A 20,358-nucleotide genomic window follows, 5' to 3' on the forward strand; every position below is an offset into this window, starting at 1 on the left:
CTATGCAATGGTGGTTTAAATAACCTTAAAATGCAAGCCTCAAAGGAATCTCAGTAACTCATGCCACCAGTGCAGACCAAGATCAGCCGGCAGGTCATGTGTTGTGTGATAATGGTCTGCACTGTTCGCTATTCAGTCATTAAATATTTTGAAAAAGTCTCTATTAATGTTGAATGGTTTTGTCTGGATTGAAAGATTGACAAGTACATGTACATAATTCTAATATATATTTAGCATGGTATTAAGGGTTAAAAACAAAGATAAAATGAACTATTATCATGCTTAAAGCAGCAAGCCTTCAGATAAATAAGGTAATCAAACATATTCAGAATGTATAAATGAGCCACGTCATGACAAAACCAACATAATGGGTTTGCGACCAGCATGGATCCAGACCAGCCTGCACATCCGTGCAGTCTGATAAGGATCCATGCTGTTCGCTTACAAACCCTATAACAAGTAGAGAAACTGAAAGCGAACAGCATGGATCCTGATCAGACTGCGCGGACGCGCAGGCTGGTCTGGATCCATGCTGGTCGCAAAGACATTACGTTGGTTTTGTCGTGACGAGGCTCAAATAGCTTAAGAAATGTATACATCAAATGCAGTCCCACATAATACTGAATACTTTATACAAAATATGACAGAATTTTTTTTTTTCATATTTCTACCAAGTTTTATACTAATAGAGTTATGGCTATTGTAGGAGCCTAAGGCAAGGTAAAATCACTTAACTTGTACACTTGACAAACATTAACTTTATACTCATCAGAACAATTTTTAAAATTTTCATTAAAATCAGCATGAATGGTATGAAATATTAGCAAATATATTTAAATTTCATTTTGATCTGACGGCTTGGTACTTTGATTTTGTAACAGCTGGGTTTGGCACTGGCAGGAAAATAATCTATGGACATGAATTCTACATGTTTCATGATACCTAGTGCCATATACTGACTATAAATTGAATTGTTTATGTTAAAAGTTAAGGGTTTTACTTTAAAAACAAAAAAATTATTATGTTAAAAATTAAACAAAACATAATATTTAGGTTGTATTAATTATGAAATAGTAAATTAATCTGACGGCCAGCTGCTTTAAAATTACAACTTATAAAACAAAAGAAATAAACGAGAACTTATTATTTTTACCTAGAACACCAGGATCTTCCTTATCACCAAGGATATGATACTTGTATCCCTCCGCCACCATTCTATTCCGAGCTTTCTTTTCTATTGAACTATCAATATCTTTATATTCTGCTTTTATATTTATAACATAATCACTTTCTTCTCCACTCATTGTAGCATTAAGAAATTCAGCATTTCAAAAGTTTTAAAAATATCAAAACTTTAGTCTAGTTCATGCAAACTTAGTATCAAAGTTCTAAATTTTCTTATTGGTGCCTTTAAATTCTTTTAACTGTAAAAATAAAAATATATGGTTTCAAATTAATAACACTTGTTCACAAATTTTGAATCAATAGAAGTTATTAAGCCTAATTATGGCATATTTGTGCAAAACTTAAAGGTTTCAAACTAGGCTTAGTCTATTGCATGGTAATTTGGCATAATTGTAATCAAGCTCCTGGAAATTACCCAGTCAAACAGTTAAATCTCTGCTTTAAATGCCCTTGCCTGCATTTCAAATTTGACATATCCCCCTGCCCATTTTGCACAAAAACAAATCCACAGCATTGTACCGTAAGTGCGACAGACAGACAGACAAACTATCAATGCAGTGTCTTCCCCAAGGGTGAGGCCTGGAACCATGGCCACAAATGACTGGTGCATATGATCTGTATGAAATACTTTGTGAAATTATAAATTTGAAATTTAAGAATACAATTTACTTTTCCTAAAACTTAAAAAAACCTTGACGAATATGATTAAATTTCCATAACACATACACATTTCTGTATCATTTCTTTAAATTATAAACAGAAAAACATAGTTCAACAGTTGAGGAATAAGAAATAAAAACACGCAAATTTAAAATCCAACATAAAAAGCATGTGTACATGAATATTAAATCCACCTTTTATCTCACTTATAAAATTATTCAAACATCAAACCCGCAAGGGTGTAGTAAATATCCAAATATCTGAATACACACATTGGTGACTCCATTAAATCTATTTATACCTTCGAAAAAAAGCAATAAAATTACTGATCCATTTTAAAAATACACCTTTGAGAAAGTAAATCCACTAATTCAACTTTAAGTTTATATAACAAAACAGAACCGTTAATGCTTTCAACATGTTATTATGAATACCGGAACAAAATATATAATGATATCACCTAAGTCGCATCATAAATGCACTGTCTATTCACATATAATATAAATATCTATATATTCAACATAGGAAAGGTCACCCTACATATTAAGCTAGACACTAATATCCTACATTTAAATATAATAAATTCACTACAACTTTTACTATTTACAATCGTATATCCTATTTGCCAAATGAACTTTAAACCATCAGGGTCCTTCAACCGTTTCATGAATTATAATGACAGTATACAAACTGATTGTATATTTATATTTATATATATTATATCGCTGTACCTTAAGGCTATGTTTATATCATTAAACACTATTTGTTAATCTGTTTTCTATATCATTGAACAATATGTGCTAATCTGTTTTCTATATCTTTCTGATAAAGGACACAAACAGCCATTCTATCTATCAACATTTCTATATTCCAACTGTAATTATATTTACATGGACAGATAATCTCTAAATAACAATTACTGCTGAAAGAGAGATTCTCTGGAACTCAGTAATTGTGGTAAATGCTGGGTTTTCCCAGCTAATCCCATGGTACAAACAAACTTTTACAGTTACAATTTGGTAAATACATACCCACAATAAGCACAAAACGTTGACCACTCCTTGACCACTGGCTCTATAAAGGTAAAATTTTGTTTGTACCCAGGCTTACACACCTCCTCTATTGTTTGTGACAGGTCTATATTTTTAGGATAGACCTGTTTTAACAAAAGAAATTCCGTTATGAGGTCTATCTTTTGCACGTGCACAGGTCTGTTCTAGTCAGACAGACCCGGTCATGAAAAACACGTGAAAAAATAGACCTGCCTATGCGTAGACAAAGAAAACATGAAATGCAATCAAAAATTAAAAATAAAATGTAAATAAATGATTGTCATAATATTCCTGTCTGACAAAATCTGGATAAATTCTTTTAAACAAGATAATGTTTATAATTATTCCAACATCTCTATATTAAATCTTTGAATGAAATAAATGGATAGCAAATCAAAGTTTTTTCTAATCGCGTCATTTTTCAAAGTAATAGTAATCTAAGCGCTTCTTCTGTCATTAATTTCACAATATAACAAAAATGGGTGCTTTAAGTTCATTTCTATGAAACTTTAACAGTTATCACCGCATACATATCATGATTCTAAATCATCTAATCCATAAAAAATTCATAGTACCAAACCCCCATATCGAAAAAATATAACAAAAATATGTCTGTTTCATTTGTGATTCAAATAACGTCCATTTGATATATGCTTTGCCTAGGAAACCGCACCTACCTACAGTTCATAGCAAAGTCCCTGGTTACATTCCCATCCTCAGGATCAATCAGATTGTTAAATCCCCGTTAACCCGTCCCCACCCCCTCTTTTAGTTAGGCTTTATCCTACCTTTCTATTCAACCTGCGAAAAATCAAAACTGATTTCCCCTGAAAACCTTCGAGTTCAAAGAACGTTAAAGATATAATCCAAACCTTGCTTATAGTGACATGCAGATACAAGTACTCAAAGTGGATTGGTCTACATTAATGGACGCATCTCCCATTAGTTAAAATATCGACAAAAACGATTAAGATATTATTAAAAGAAATATTGAAAAAGAAATGTTAATATAAAGTTATAAGTGATTTAGTTTAAAAATTTATTTTCATCATTTTTATTCTAGAACACTTTATAATCTGCTATATAAAATATAATTTCGGATCATGTATCTTACACATTACTACACATGCAACAATATACATAATTATGTAAGTCTTTCATGGTGTGCTGGGTATCGGACTTTTGCCCCTCAGACAGTTGCCCCCTCGGAGTTTGCTCCTTTTTGCAGTGGCGGACATTTGCCCCCCCCCTCCCCCATATCTTTGGAAGGGTTGGACATTTGCCATTAAAAATGTTAAAAAAAAATTAATTGTTGAATTGTTTGTTACAAAAATTAAAATTCATTGCCTATTGTCGAAATTCCATTTTGGTTCATTTAACAAAAACTCTCGCGCAAATTTGTGAAAACTTAAAAATAAGCATCCATAAATAAAAAAATAAAGTACATAAAATATATACACAAGATGACCTCTGACATTATCAGTTACAAGCAAAAAACAGGGGGCAACGTCAGAGAGGGCAACTGTTCGGGGGGAGCAAATGTCCTAGAATTTGAAATGTCTGATACGAAATACGTTCAACATAATTATTCATTCTTTTACATAAATTCAATTACAGACCCATTTACTTATTTATTGACAAATTACACATTTAGCCTTTTTATTATTATTTTGAAAAACAAAGTTAAATGCAAAATATATACTATATAAAAGCAGAACATTGATAAAAGCTTACCTGTTTATGCGCTGTGTTAAAAAATTATCTTTATGCATTACATGAAATGTTTCGGATCAGCCATTGCTCAAGCCAATAGTTTGACGGTGTGTAAGTTGGATATCGGCCTCGTACATCGATCTTTCTGTTTAGGAAAGACCTCGTACTCGGTCGATATCCTATACATAATAGCTTGGAAAAATCCACTTTTGCCATGTTCCAGCCAGATAACATCTATTGAGTGTTAGACTTAATTTGTCAAGCAGAATGTATACTGTCCAGTAAATAAACAATAAATATTTTCAATTAAATGTGTTTCTATTTTTCTTTTCTTTGGTAACCGTATACAGGAATTTGAGGTCATATGGCGACTTTCCAGCTTTACTGGTAGAGGAATATGTCTGAGCCATCCTTTGCATAATGTTTTAGGTAAGAATGGACACCTTATAAGAAACACTGACATTCCGTAAGCTACCACATGAAAGAATCCAAAGTCCCTGGAAGAAATTCAAGCCAATAGCGGTGAGGGGCAAGTAAGTTTTAAAGTAAACAACCTTAATAACCACTTGGCCACAGATGCTGCACATTCCTATAATAAACTTTTCAAAACAAAATGTAAATCAGTAACTCAACACAGGATGTAAATGTAACTAATAACAAGATCTAAATTTAACTCAAAACAGGATCTCTTACAAACATTAGAAACAGGATGTGATTATAATTCAAAATGAAAAACAAGAACAAACTTGGAAGACACCTTCATGATGTTAAGTTTTTACTATACACAAATAATGAAAAACAATGACTTTTGCCCCCCCCCCTCCTCCCCCTGGCAGGGCCAATTTTAACCCAAGGGCTTTTATTTTAACAAACTTGGTAGACACCCATTAGAACATGTTTCATGCTTAATATCTTAGCTCTAGCTCTTTGGGTTCTTTAAAAGAAGATTCTTAAGTTTTTAATTACTATATGCAATATAGGGAAAATCAATGACCCCCTAGGGCGGGGCCAATTTTGACCCAAGGGCTTTTATTTGAACAAACTTGGTAAACATCCATAAGAACATGTTTCATGCTAAATATCTTAGCTCTAGCTTTAAATTGGGTTCTTTAATAGAAGATTTTTAAGTTTTTAATCTATGTATATAGGGAAAATCAATGACCCCTGGGGCGGGGCCAATTTTGACCCCAGGGCTTTTATTTGAACAAATTTGGTAGACACCCATAAGAAGATGTGTCATACTAAATATCTTAGCTCTAGCTCTTTGGGTTCTTTAAAAGAAGATTTTTAAGTTTTTACTACATGTATATAGGGAAAATCAATGACCCCCCCGGGGCTGGGCCAATTTTGACCCCAGGGCTTTTATTTGAACAAACTTTGCAGACACTCATTAGAAGATGTTTCATGCTAAATATCTTAGCTCTAGCTCTTTGGGTTCTTTAAAAGAAGATTTTTTAAAGTTTTTACTATATGCATATAGGGAAAATCAATGACCCCCTGGGGCGGGGCCAATTTTGACCCCAGAGCTTTTATTTGAATAATCTTGGTAGACACTCATTAGAAGATGTTTCATGCTTAATATCTTAGGTCTAGCTCTTTGGGTTCTTTAAATGAAGATTTTTTTTAAGTTTTTACTATATGCATATAGGGAAAATCAATGACCCCCTGGGGTGGGGCCAATTTTGACCCCAGGGCTTTTATTTGAACAAACTTGGTAGACATCCATTAGAACATGTTTCATGCCAAATATCTAAGCTCTAGCTCTTTGGGTTTTTTAGAAGAAGATTTTTTTAAGTTTTTACTATATGCATATAGGGAAAATCAATGACCCCCTGGGGCGGGGCCAATTTTGACCCCAGGGCTTTTATTTGAATAATCTTGGTAGACACTCATTAGAAGATGTTTCATGCTAAATATCTTAGGTCTAGCTCTTTGGGTTCTTTAAAAGAAGATTTTTTTAAGTTTTTACTATATGCATATAGGGAAAATCAATGACCCCCTGGGGCGGGGCCAATTTTGACCCCAGGGCTTTTATTTGAATAATCTTGGTAGACACTCATTAGAAGATGTTTCATGCTAAATATCTTAGGTCTAGCTCTTTGGGTTCTTTAAAAGAAGATTTTTTTAAGTTTTTACTATATGCATATAGGGAAAATCAATGACCCCCTGGGGCGGGGCCAATTTTGACCCCAGGGCTTTTATTTGAACAATCTTGGTAGACACTCACTAGAAGATGTTTCATGCCAAATATCTAAGCTCTAGCTCTTTGGGTTTTTTAGAAGAAGATGTTTAAAGTTTCTTCTTTTGGTTGCCATGGCAACCAGAGTTCTGCATGGAATGGAATTCTTTGAACAACTTTGTTAAGGCTTCACATAAGGAACATCCCTGTGAAGTTTCATTATGATCTGCCTTGTGGTTTCAGAGGAGATGTCGTTTGAAAAGTGTGAACGGACAACGGACAACGGACGACGTACGACAGACGATGGACGACGGACGAAGAGTGATCCTAATAGCTCACCCTGAGCATATGCTCAGGTGAGTTAAAAACAAAAACAGAAGATGAAATAACTTAAAACAAGATGTGAATGCAACTTAAAACATGAACTGATGCCAAAAATGAAAAATGTAGACAATGTATCAAGATGTCACAAGAGTGATCAGTGATCACATGGGTTGCCTCATGATAGTCAATGGACCTTTCCAGTGTTTACAGTTTTATGTTAATTGGCTAACTTGTTATCCAATTGCTACACTGGGATAATACATAGTGACTGTTTGACCTGATTTGCACAAAAGAACACGTGGTTATGTTTGTGATACTGGTTGTGAGCAGTTGACCAAGCAATAAATGGAAAAGGTGTGGCTAAATGTTCCGCTACGAAAAAACCGGAAAGGTCCATTGCATGTTGCAGCTATTGTGTAGCACAGACACAAAAATCATTAACAGGGTAAAACGATTTATATCCAAGGGCCATAACTCAGCCAAATTCATTCCACTGGAAAACCCCTGAAATATGCGCAAGCACTTGAGTTACAGATCAATCCTGTAAATTTTCACTGAAATTGCATTAGTGGTATAAGAGTCTGGACAAACTTAAAAACAATAATATTAAAGGGCAATAACTCAAAAATCACTGAACCTGAAAATGCTGATAATATGCACAACTAGGCTTGGTACTGATTATTCCTGTAAAGTTTGGATAAAATTACACCAGTAGTTTCTAAAGAGTAGTCTGGACAGGTTTTGTGACGGATGGACAGACAGACAGATGGACAGACAGATGACAGAGAAATGATCCCTGTATGTCACCACTACTCTGTAGAGGCGACACAGAAATATACATTGTTAATGTAACTTGAAACAAGAGGTGAATTAAACACTGGATCTACAGCCTTATTACATGTTTTTTATCTTCTTTTCTTCTTTATATCAAAAATGATCTAACATTGGTTGAATAAAATTTTGGAGCACAGGTTCTAAATGCCCATTAACCCCACATATGTTTTTTCTTTAATTACTCAATTTTTTGTTAAATTCTGGTGTCATGTTATGATTTTGAAAGTACATGTACTCATTAGCCATATTGCTAAACTATCATTTAAACTTCTTTGCTTTTTGGTAATTTGTGATTAAGGTATTTTGTATGGAAGTTTCTAAGGCTTCTAAGACCGGAAAAAAATAACTTCTGTTTATTTGCTTTCCTGACTTTACATTGATTTTAATAAAAAAATTTGGTCGTATTTTAGCAGCTGATTCACCTAACCAGCTCTTCAAGAATAACTAACTATTAATTACCACTTTCTCCACATGTGACCAACAACTTTTCCCACATGATTACTCAATCACCCATGAGAGACAAAATGACCTTTAGCTCAATGTTCAAGGTCAGTTGTCAAGGAGAAATCTCGCCTCCAACAAACATTGTAACCTCTGACTGATGCTTTCCTAGTTGAGCTAAGTTTGGGAACAAATATTGCAACTAATCAATCAACAACACAAAACAAAAAACAAAAATGTTTTCTCTTGCTTGCATTGTAAAATCAACATTTCAGTAAATCTTGTACATTGTATTTGTACAGTATATGTGGAATTCAGACATTTTCTTAAAGATCCTGTAACTCATTTATTTTTTTATGGTTTTATATCATAAATATAATGCTAAAATGAAAATTTATCAATTTTGTAAGTTCCAAAAAAGCATTATTTGTAAAGATATTATCGAATTTACATTTCATGTTAATAAAGGGAGGTAATTAGAAATTTATTTTAGTCAAACTTTTCAATAAGAAATGAATGCATATATTTTAATGATTACATATGATGTGGATAAACATTTGCAGTACATATTTTACATATTCTTGGTGTTTGAAAATTGTTTTAGAAGCATAATTATATACATATATAAAATTTCACTTAAATCTGGTAATATAACAAGGAACCTTAATTACAGCATACAGGATCTTTAATTAAAATAATTATTTACATTCTACTTTACAAAGTGATTATTGTTATGCCCCCATTTTGAAAAAAAGGGGGTATATTGCTTTGCACTTGTCGGTCCGTCGGTCCGTCGGTCCGTAGACCAAATGGTTTCCGAGTGATAACTAAAGAACCCTTAGGCCTAGGAACTTCAAACTTGGTATGGTGATTGGTCATGACCAGTAGATGACCCCTATTGATTTTGGGGTCAAGGGGTCAAAGGTCAAGGTCACATTGACCTTGAAAGCAAAAACGGTTTCCGATCAATAACTAAAGAACCTTAAGGCCTAGGAACTTCAAACTTGGTATGGTGATTGGTCATGACCAGTAGATGACCCCTATTGATTTTGGGGTCAAGGGGTCAAAGGTCAAGGTCACAATTGACCTTGAAAGCAAAAACGGTTTCCGATCAATAACTAAAGAACCTTAAGGCCTAGGAACTTCAAACTTGGTATGGTGATTGGTCATGACCAGTAGATGACCCCTATTGATTTTGGAGTCAAGGGGTCAAAGGTCAAGGTCACATTGACCTTGAAAGCAAAAACAGTTTCCGATCAATAACTAAAGAACCTTAAGGCCTAGGAACTTCAAACTTGGTATAGTGATTGGTCATGACCAATAGATGACCCCTATTGATTTTGGGGTCAAGGGGTCAAAGGTCAAGGTCACATTGACCTTAAAAGCAAAAACGGTTTCCAATCAATAACTAAAGAACCTTAAGGCCTAGGAACTTCAAACTTGGTATGGTCATTGGTCATGATCAGTAGATGACCCCTATTGATTTTGGGGTCAAGGGGTCAAAGGTCAAGGTCACATTGACCTTGAAAGCAAAAACGGTTTCCGATCAATAACTAAAGAACCTTAAGGCCTAGGAACTTCAAACTTGGTATGGTGATTGGTCATGACCAGTAGATGACCCCTATTGATTTTGGAGTCAAGGGGTCAAAGGTCAAGGTCACATTGACCTTGAAAGCAAAAACAGTTTCCGATCAATAACTAAAGAACCTTAAGGCCTAGGAACTTCAAACTTGGTATGGTGATTGGTCATGACCAGTAGATGACCCCTATTGATTTTGGGGTCAAGGGGTCAAAGGTCAAGGTCACATTGACCTTAAAAGCAAAAACGGTTTCCGATCAATAACTAAAGAACCTTAAGGCCTAGGAACTTCAAACTTGGTATGGTGATTGGTCATGATCAGTAGATGACCCCTATTGATTTTGGGGTCAAGGGGTCAAAGGTCAAGGTCACATTGACCTTGTAAGCAAAAACGGTTTCTGATCAATAACTAAAGAACGCTTAAGGCCTAGGAACTTCAAACTTGGCATGGTGATTGGTCATGACCAGCAGATGACCCCTATTGATTTTGGGGTCAAGGGGTCAAAGGTCAAGGTCACATTGACCTTGTAAGCAAAAACGGTTTCTGATCAATAACTAAAGAACCTTAAGGCCTAGGAACTTCAAACTTGGTATGGTGATTGGTCATGATCAGTAAATGACCCCTATTGATTTTGGGGTCAAGGGGTCAAAGGTCAAGGTCACATTGACCTTGTAGGTAAAAATGGTTTCCGATCAATTTACTAAAAACGCTTAGGCCTAGGAACTTCAAACTTTGTGTGATGATTGGTCATGACCAGCAGATGACCCCTATTGAGTTTTAGGTGAAGGGGTCAAAGGTCAAGGTCACATTGACCTTTTAAGTAAAAACGGTTTCTGATCAATAACTCAAGAACGCTTAGGCCTAGGAACTTCAAACTTGGTATGGTGATTTGTCATGACCAGCAGATTACTCCTATTGATTTTGGGATCAAGGGGTCAAAGGTCAAGGTCACAATGACCTTGTAAGTAAAAACAGTTTCTGATCAATAACTAAAGAACGCTTCGGCCTAGAAACTTCAAACTTGGCATGGTGATTGGTCATGACCAGCAGATGACCCCTATTGATTTTGGGGTCAAAGGTCAAGGTCACATTGACCTTGTATGTTAAAACGGTTTCCGATCAATAATAAGAGAACCCTTAGGCCTAAGAACTTCAAACTTGGCATGGTGATTGGTCATGACCAGCAGATGACCCCTATTGATTTTGGGGTCAAGGGGTCAAAGGTCAAGGTCACATTGACCTTATAGGTAAAAACGGTTTCTGATCAATTTACTAAAAACGCCTAGGCCTAGGAACTTCAAACTTTGTATGATGATTGGTCCTGACCAGCAGATGACCCCTATTGAGTTTTGGGTCAAGGGGTCAAAGGTCAAGGTCATGACCAGTAGATACTTTATAACCCTTATTAATTGTTTGATCACTAGGTCAGAAGTCATGCATAATAACCTTATCACATGACTAATTGGCTGCTGATAGGGGGCATACATGTTTTACAAACATATCTTGTTTGTTAATGACAAGGAAATGAACAAGGAAACAAACAAAAATAAATTACATTATAAAATTTCCACATTAAGCCTATTCTCATATTTTACAAATCAAAACATAATTTCCCTCACCATTTTCTATGATAGTACTTTTTGTGAAAATTAGAGTTAAAATTATAAAAACAATAAACATAACCCTGGGATATAAGAAAGTTCCTCATATTTTACCAATAACAAATTTTTAACTCAGACTTATCAAAAACCATGTGCAATTTGGCAAATAAAATCAAAATTTTACTGTATTATATAGATATATACTCATAAAAGCATACAAAACAAGGTATTTGGTAAAAAGAAGGTTAATGCAAATGCATATGATATCAAATATAGGTCGCTAGGGCTCTGCTAAATTAATCTGCCTAATCTTTCAAGAATATTTGGTTTCAAAGACAGTGATGCCCTTAGTTTAGAAGGTGATAGTTTTAACTCTATGAAATTTTGGACAACAAAGTTGTGAATCTGGAACCAAAAGCACAGGTAGGTTAAACTATATGCAGCCAAGTCAATCTAGATGCAAAGAGACAGTCTAAACTGGTGGAGATTTTAATGCTAGTTCTGAAAGTTAGCCATAATTATAACCTTCTGGTTTATTCAACACTTTGACTATTATCTTCACAGTATATAAATGAAATCATTGTACCCTGTCTTGCGGGCCTCTACAATTCCTGAATATGTACCCTGTCTAAGTGCCAGTACAAGCACATGTTACTTCCGATCACTGTACCCTTCTTGGGAGCCTATATATTTTAACTTGTATCTTTCATGCGGGTACAGGAAGTAGACTGGTTTATATACTGTGATCTTGTTCTATATCTCAGACAGGCTATAGGTCCAAATATATCCACCAGCAACTTAATTATAGCTTACATTTATTACAGGGGTGTCATTAAGACCTGAACTAGCTGAAAACAAAATCCTAAGCAAAATGTCATACGCCACTATTTGGTTATATTATTTTACATTATTTCTCTCTTTCACTGTACTTATATAGTTATATGTTTAAACTTCAAGCAATTACCCAGCTTATTTTCAACATAAGGAAACCCTTATATAAATGATTACATCAGTCTGTTCTTGTAAAAAAATTACTTTCTTAGAGCGACCTCCAGCTTTTATTTTCTGTTAGAAAAACAATTATGTGTTGTTTCAAACAAAGTATTTCAGTAATTTTATCTTGGAAAAGTGCATCTTATCACTGTTAAGCCTTCTTCAAGACAGCGTTCTGAGGGCTATTTATAATGCATAAGTGACATTCTGTTCTAAAAATAGAAGATAAGGAAACAAATAGTCCACTTTGCTAATTTAAATATAGAGAGCAGACCGGTAGATAAGAGAGATGGAGGTGTTTCCTTATTGTTTAAGTATTTTATCGTCAGTAAATTTCATTTTCCACCTTTATTCTTTTGACTTGACAATTATATGAAACGATTTATCAAAAAATATCATATTTAACCTTTAGAAAAGCTGAAGACCGCTTTAAAACACCTTCACCAATAATTGTATTAACATACATTTTTACCTTTTCCTAAAAATTCTATATGATCATCATCATCCGCATTATCATTATCAAGTTCTGGGTCGTAAAAATCGTGTTCCTCTGTGTCAAGTGTGTAATAACGATTGTCACCCGATGCTACACGACTGTTATATGATCGTAATGGCTGAATGGCTTCCTTGTCAACAAGGTCTAATGGCTGCCAGTCGGAATGTTTTGGCTTCATTCTAATTAAAAAAGATGAAATGTTGAAATTTAAGGTCACTTTTTGAAAGATACATTTTATGTAACTTTGATAAATGACTTGGCTTGCCTGACTTTGTTGCCTTTTTAAATAAAGTCTATAATATTATTATAAATATCATTATTATTATTATAATTGTATACTGCATATGTCTGAAAATATATTGCTACAGAAGGCACTGCAATAGTTCAACAATATGAAGCTATATGCCTGTTTTAGAAATTACATGTACTACCTACATATAATTTAAACCAGAGAATTTTCTGAAGTTGCAGCAAAATTTTAGACCAATTATTTCAATCCTTGACGTTTTTAAACAAACTTAAAGTGTTTTTTTTTTTTGCAAAAGCCAACCACTGCAGTAAGACACTAACCAATATTCTATGTGCTTAAATATTTGATTTTTAAATACTTATAGATAAAGGGAAGTAACTTATGATACTATGAAAGTTTTTCCCCAGTCTTTTGAGCATGGGTTTGGGAGTCCTTTACAAATTAGCAGTGTTATGCCATTATTGAGCTATTGAATAGAGAAAAAAAATTAAATTATGACAAACACAGAAAAAAAATAAATTATGACAAACACCTAATTAGATAAAGTTTAATAGTTTGATGACTCTGTTTCTCATGTTTTTACGTTATTGACCAATTTTTTAAATTGACTGCAATTTGAATTTGTAAATTTTCATTAAATAATTGTGAAAAGAAAGTATTTAGACCCAAAAGCTCCTTCAAAAAATAATTATATAATAATACAGTGTTTTTTTTCACCAAAATATTCGGCGAAATTCTCCCTATTCCCCCCTCAAAATAGTATGTTTTAATGTATAATGGGAAAAATATTTGGTACATTTGACATGTACAATATACAACACCTACTTCATGCTCTTTTGGCATAGTATTTTAAATTGTGCAAAATTGTTTATTCCAACCAATGCAAATATATCATTCATATTAAAATTTGACAATGAAATGTGTGGAAACATCTGTCTGATTCCATACTGGTTTGAATTCCAACAAATTTGTCAGTTTTAATATCGAAAATTTCAGTTCAGGGATTTTTTTAAAGAATGGAAAAAATAAGCATTGGAAATGGGTCTGGTAATCTGACCCGTGGTGACACTGGGAAAAGGCTGGAGTCCTATCATGTCAAAATGCCATAAATCTGTAAATTATGGTTTAGGGTGATGGGTTATCGGTTAGGCCCTAAGGTTAGCACTAACCAATATTCTATGTGCTTAAATATTTGATTTTTAAATACTTATAGATAAAGGGAAGTAACTTATGATACTATGAAAGTTTTTCCCCAGTCTTTTGAGCATGGGTTTGGGAGTCCTTTACAAATTAGCAGTGTTATGCCATTATTGAGCTATTGAATAGAGAAAAAAAATTAAATTATGACAAACACAGAAAAAAAAATAAATTATGACAAACACCTAATTAGATAAAGTTTAATAGTTTGATGACTCTGTTTCTCATTTTTACGTTATTGACCAATTTTTTAAATTGACTGCAATTTGAATTTGTAAATTTCATTAAATAATTGTGAAAAGAAAGTATTTAGACCCAAAAGCTCCTTCAAAAAATAATTATATAATAATACAGTGTTTTTTTCACCAAAATATTCGGCGAAATTCTCCCTATTCCCCCCTCAAAATAGTATGTTTTAATGTATAATGGAAAAATATTTGGTACATTTGACATGTACAATATACAACACCTACTTCATGCTCTTTTTGGCATAGTATTTTAAATTGTGCAAAATTGTTTATTCCAACCAATGCAAATATATCATTCATATTAAAATTTGACAATGAAATGTGTGGAAACATCTGTCTGATTCCATACTGGTTTGAATTCCAACAAATTTGTCAGTTTTAATATCGAAAATTTCAGTTCAGGGATTTTTTTAAAGAATGGAAAAAATAAGCATTGGAAATGGGTCTGGTAATCTGACCCGTGGTGACACTGGGAAAAGGCTGGAGTCCTATCATGTCAAAATGCCATAAATCTGTAAATTATGGTTTAGGGTGATGGGTTATCGGTTAGGCCCTAAGGTTAGAAATTTAAAAAATGGATTTAACTGCGGACAAGTCCATCAATGATAAATGTTAATTGTTCGTCCTACGATAAATTTACCATTCCAATAGCGTTTTGTGCAAATGGCGTTTTCCGATGAAAGGGAGGTAATTAAAATGTATCTAAAGAATGCTAAATTCTGTATTCCAGGCCCATATCCGGATAGTTGCTGCTGTCTGCTATTTTTTTATCTTGGCCATGGTTTTACTTTGATTTACTCTGTTTCACTTCACTTTGTTTTTAATCTTTTGTTATATTCTTGGTTTCTCACATTCCCAGTTGGCAATTCAGATATTAAATAAAACTTTTATTGTTGTTGTTGTTGTTGTTGTTTATGGTTGTATGGTAAAAATAACACCATAAACATATCTATATCAATACGCCAAAACGCTGACAATCCAGTTCAAAACAATCTTCTCGGGGCCGACCAAGCTACGCGCTTACTTATCCTTGCTTTTCCTTGTTTGTTTTTGTTTTTAATTTTGTAAAAAAAAAACAACAAAGATGCCTGAGTTAGCTTCATCTATCTTCTTAATAAAACACATGAAGAACTATTGGCCTAAAATCGTCGGAAGATAATGTTTAAAGTAATCTTTTTGAACACCAATTTATATTATATTATAATACAAGTTTTATTAATACGAACTGGGACAGAAAGATACATTATTAGTCCCAGATACGAAACAAAATAGTAACGTGCAAAAGAATGTCATACCTGTTTAAATCCGTTAATATGTGTACACGTTCGGAGCGTTTGTTTTGAGTCACATATTCGGACAAATTATTTTGTATATGGTGGAAACATTTTTGTCATTAAGAGCCGTTTTGGACATTTAGACGTATTGATTGCATGTACGAGATATACGGAAAGGCAACAGCTTTCACGGTGACAGCTGTTTGCGCCAGGAACGTTTAAAAGCAACAGACATTAACGCGAAATACAATGAAACTATAAAATGTGAAAAATGATTGATTCACCTATAAAATAAAACAATGTGATTCTTTGTAATAAAAGTCTAAAATATCAATCATTTATTCTTGTTCTCCGCCAATTGTTTTCTCGTGTAGGGTATGGTATGTTAGAGGGTATCAAATGCTAAGTACTGTTCTAACAAGTGTCATATTAAAGGCTCCGTAGTTCAAGCCGATAAAACACATCTGGGGATGTTTCGCAATTTTAATAAATGAATAACCATTTTCATGTTTAAATGTTGAATTTTCCCTTCAGACGATGCTGGGCATGGCGGATAGCATTCGTTTACCACTGCGGCTTATGAATAGACTCAAACTGAACTTGCACCTTTTTCAACTTGGCCGTGTTTTTAAGGTTTCTATTTTAACTATTCTATAGTTTTGATACTGATAATGTCAATCAATTGAAATACTAAGCTAGATTTGTTTGAAAAATAGACAAGCAACAATCATTGTTTGATGTGTACACGGACTTTAATTTAAAAAGTACAGGGATTTAAATATTAATAGGCCAGTGTTTTTTTTTAACTTTAGAAACATATACATGTAGTAAGCAGTTAATTGATTAAGAGAGACATGGGTAGCACCCGCTAATAAACATATACTTAGTAAATGCCAATAAAAAGTCATTTTGAGGCCACATGGTAAAGTTCGTCATATATACGCATTATTGAGTAGATTTTGTAGTATTTAGTTAATAATTATGCTCATGCAATATGAAATAATTCTTTGCAAATCAACCGTCATCACATGTCCTCCTACAAATCATAAATTTGATCCAGGTGTAGTACTACTTCACAAAAAAGAGCAGTCCTATCCACATAGTAGATTCTAACGAAAACTTTCAGGAATGATCATTGGTTCCTAAGTTACAAACAGAAAATGAATAAAAATGTTCCAAGTCTGTTGAAAGAGAGACCTAACAGAACTTACGAAACTAGTAGACAGTGATCTGGATGGCTTCTTCTCGTACGATGATGCTAGGCTTTGATGAAACTATATGACTTGTCAATTCAAGTTGTTTTCTTTAAAAAAAATCTCAGCTCCATTTGCATGCTACGGTTTCTATCTGAAATTACAGTCTAATCGCCCTTAGAGTTAGACCAACCTGCACATCCGTGCACATCCAAGCTAAATATTGATTGGTGACCATCTTACTAGCTTTCATCATGGTATCACTGAAATTGACCATGTACTGCATTGATACGGTATAAGAAATATTCAGCATTTGGCAAAGAGCTGACTCTGCTAAATGAGACAGTTACTCAAAAATTAAAACCTCGTTGAGTGTCAGGATACACATATCTTGATTTTAAGTATGCCCAATTATACCTCAGAAATCAGTATTCCTTAGAAATGTCAAAAATGAGTTTAATAATGTTTTAATAATGGATATAGTTAAACAACTGAAAAAAAGAAGAGCTGAACGTGAAGTAATGTGCTGTAAAGGTAGCATACCATACACTATACTAAATTACGATAATTATTCCAATTGCCAAAGTGCATAAGAAGCAAAGGATGGTTTCTTCATGATGGCTAATAAGTATGTGTTTGGAAACTGTAAATGAAACGTTTTTGAAAATAAAAATAATAGAACTTTGCGGGCTTAATGGGTCTTAATTTGACCTGGTCAACAAATTGACCAGGAAACAGACTTTGACCTAAATTCCCTTCGTGCATGGCTGACACTTAAAGATATTACCCAAATAGATTTACTCAAATCTATTTATTAAATCACACAAGTGTACTTTTAAGTGTTGTGTGAATATTTCATTTGAAATTTTCCTATAGATCTAATTTCGTAGAGGAAAATATCCCAAACCAAACTTTAAATCAATACAATTAAGAATTCTCTTGAACAATTGTCATGTACTTCGAAGATTTAAAGTTTCGTTGAAGTTTTGTTTAAGTGATAAGTAATACTTCTAATATGTGACCGCAAGGAAAGAAAAAAAAGAAAGAAAGTTATTAGTAATTTGTTTCAGATGTGTGTTTAAATTAACATTTAAGTATTTTTTCTACTAACATCATCATTATTTTTGTTGTTGTTGTTAAGTGATTCAACCTGAGAAGCTGGTTTAAGTAGAGAGTGTAACTTTTCTTTAAAAAAAAAAGACATAATTGTTACTTTCCTTAGAACATATTTTTAACAATTAACTTATTGTCAATTATTTTATAAATAGTGTATAAATTAAATGATGGATTTTTTTCTGAATCCCTCTATACACAGTTAGATTTTGTTTTCAGGCATTATTTCCGATGGATATGGAGTTTTTGTTGTATTTCAATAAATATAACGAATATAGCGCATTCGTAATAGTTTTATCTGGAGGTGAGCAAAACGTATTGCAAACAAATTTCCACTAGGTCGTCAAAGTAGTCTTTCAAACAAATTTGAAGCAATACCTGCGAAAAGCAGAATGGCTTTCAGGACTATCTGCACCTTAGAAAAAGCATTGCTAATCAGATAATGAAAAAGTATTCAAAATTTAAAGTAAATATCTTCGATACTTTTACCTTAACAAAAAGGTAAACAAAGAAATTCAAAATCAAAAATGGCATAACTGAGCAAAATAAATCAAGAGGTTATCTTCCAATTTGAATTGCATTTCAATTTTAAAATTGAAAAGGTTTTAAGTGATAAGCTTTGACAGTCTCTTAACATGAAAAATATAAAGGGACATAACTTTGCAAAAATGAATTTAATGATTAAATGCCCTTCTGGTATTACAAGTTTGAAGTAAATAATTTAGAAAGTTTCTGGGAAAATGAACCTTAACAAAAGATGAACCAGAGCAAAACAGTTGAAACAGTGGTAAAAGGGGCATAATTTTGCAACAAACCATGGCGTTCTTTTCTGATTATAAGCATGTTTACTAAGCTCAAAGGTCTATGCTTAATGAGGGTCCATCCGCCCGTGAGGGCACAAAAAGCAGCTTTCGCTGTTGAGTATGGATCCAAGTTATAAGCCAAAATAGGTCACTGTAGGACGGTAAATGAGAACCTAAATGTAAAATAATTTGAGACAATATGAAAAGGAGTTAGCACTTAAATGGCTGTTGGTGCCACGCAAACGGCCTGCCTTTTAAGCTAGCACACTTTCCATCAGGACACCGGCAGCTGGTTCGCAGGATACACGTTTCTTTTACGCCGTCCAAAATTCTTCAAATCTTCTGCCGATGCCTTGTGTATTCTCTGGGAGGTGCACACTCTGATTGGAAGAGAGAAGTATAAGTTTAAAGGGATTTCATTTGTTTACTGTCCTAGAAAATTACCTTAACGAAAAGGTCAACGCAAATGTCTACAGTATCATTGACATTATTTTTTAAATAATCACATATGATATATTGTAAATACATGTAGAAATAAAAGGATAATACATGTAAATTCTGAAATTATAAATATTATATCAATTGAACACATCAACTTATTATACATCATAACCCGAGGGTACCAGATAAGTTCTTATATGTTGGTGTGTTTTTCGATATTAGTAAACTTACAGGAAAGTGAATGTATTGGTAATCTCGTTATCTTGAACAATATTCATAATTTAATAAGTTATTGTTATCCAATAAACTTAGAAAGTTCTTATGTAAATTAAACTGTTCACCAGAAAATGTAATGAGATCTAAACTCAGTGTATCTGTTTTATGGGAGGAAGTGTGGTTTTATCTAGAAAGATAAAGAACTATCCTGTACATTTTATTTTAGAACTATCCTTTACATTTTATTTTATAATGGCAAGAAATATCCTATACGAACTATCCTTATACATTCTATTTTAGAATGGCAAGAACTGTCCTTCACATTTTACTCTAGAATGGCCGATGAGATTCCTAGATTTCAATTTGTAAATTAAAATGACCAATGAAAATTCTTCTTATGCCGGCTCGCCACGGCGAGCCGGTATTACGGTAGGATTTTACTGAGAAACAACCTAAAACTCCGAAGCTATCCAAAAATTAAATCGAAGCTTGGCTTCCAGCTTTCTACAAAATTTATCTATCAGGGCTAGGATCCAAAATTATTTAGCCAATCAAATTAAATCTT

General features: G+C 33.5%; 1 protein-coding gene across 1 annotated transcript in view; it reads right to left on the reverse strand.

The window, feature by feature from the left end:
- Positions 1–16,085, reverse strand: part of LOC132722781 (endothelin-converting enzyme homolog) — a 48,065-nt gene extending 31,980 nt beyond the window's left edge. The window contains exons 1-2 of the mRNA XM_060707344.1: positions 16,049–16,085; positions 13,035–13,237 (exon numbers count right to left, since the gene is read on the reverse strand). Coding sequence (XP_060563327.1) covers positions 13,035–13,236 — 202 coding nt within the window. The 5' untranslated portion in view covers position 13,237; positions 16,049–16,085. The remainder of the gene's footprint in view (positions 1–13,034; positions 13,238–16,048) is intronic.
- Between the last annotated feature and the right edge of the window lie 4,273 nt (positions 16,086–20,358).

The sequence above is a fragment of the Ruditapes philippinarum genome, unplaced genomic scaffold, assembly GCF_026571515.1.
Source record: "Ruditapes philippinarum isolate M1 unplaced genomic scaffold, ASM2657151v2 ctg2532_1_1_1_1, whole genome shotgun sequence".
NCBI classification, from domain to species: domain Eukaryota; kingdom Metazoa; phylum Mollusca; class Bivalvia; order Venerida; family Veneridae; genus Ruditapes; species Ruditapes philippinarum.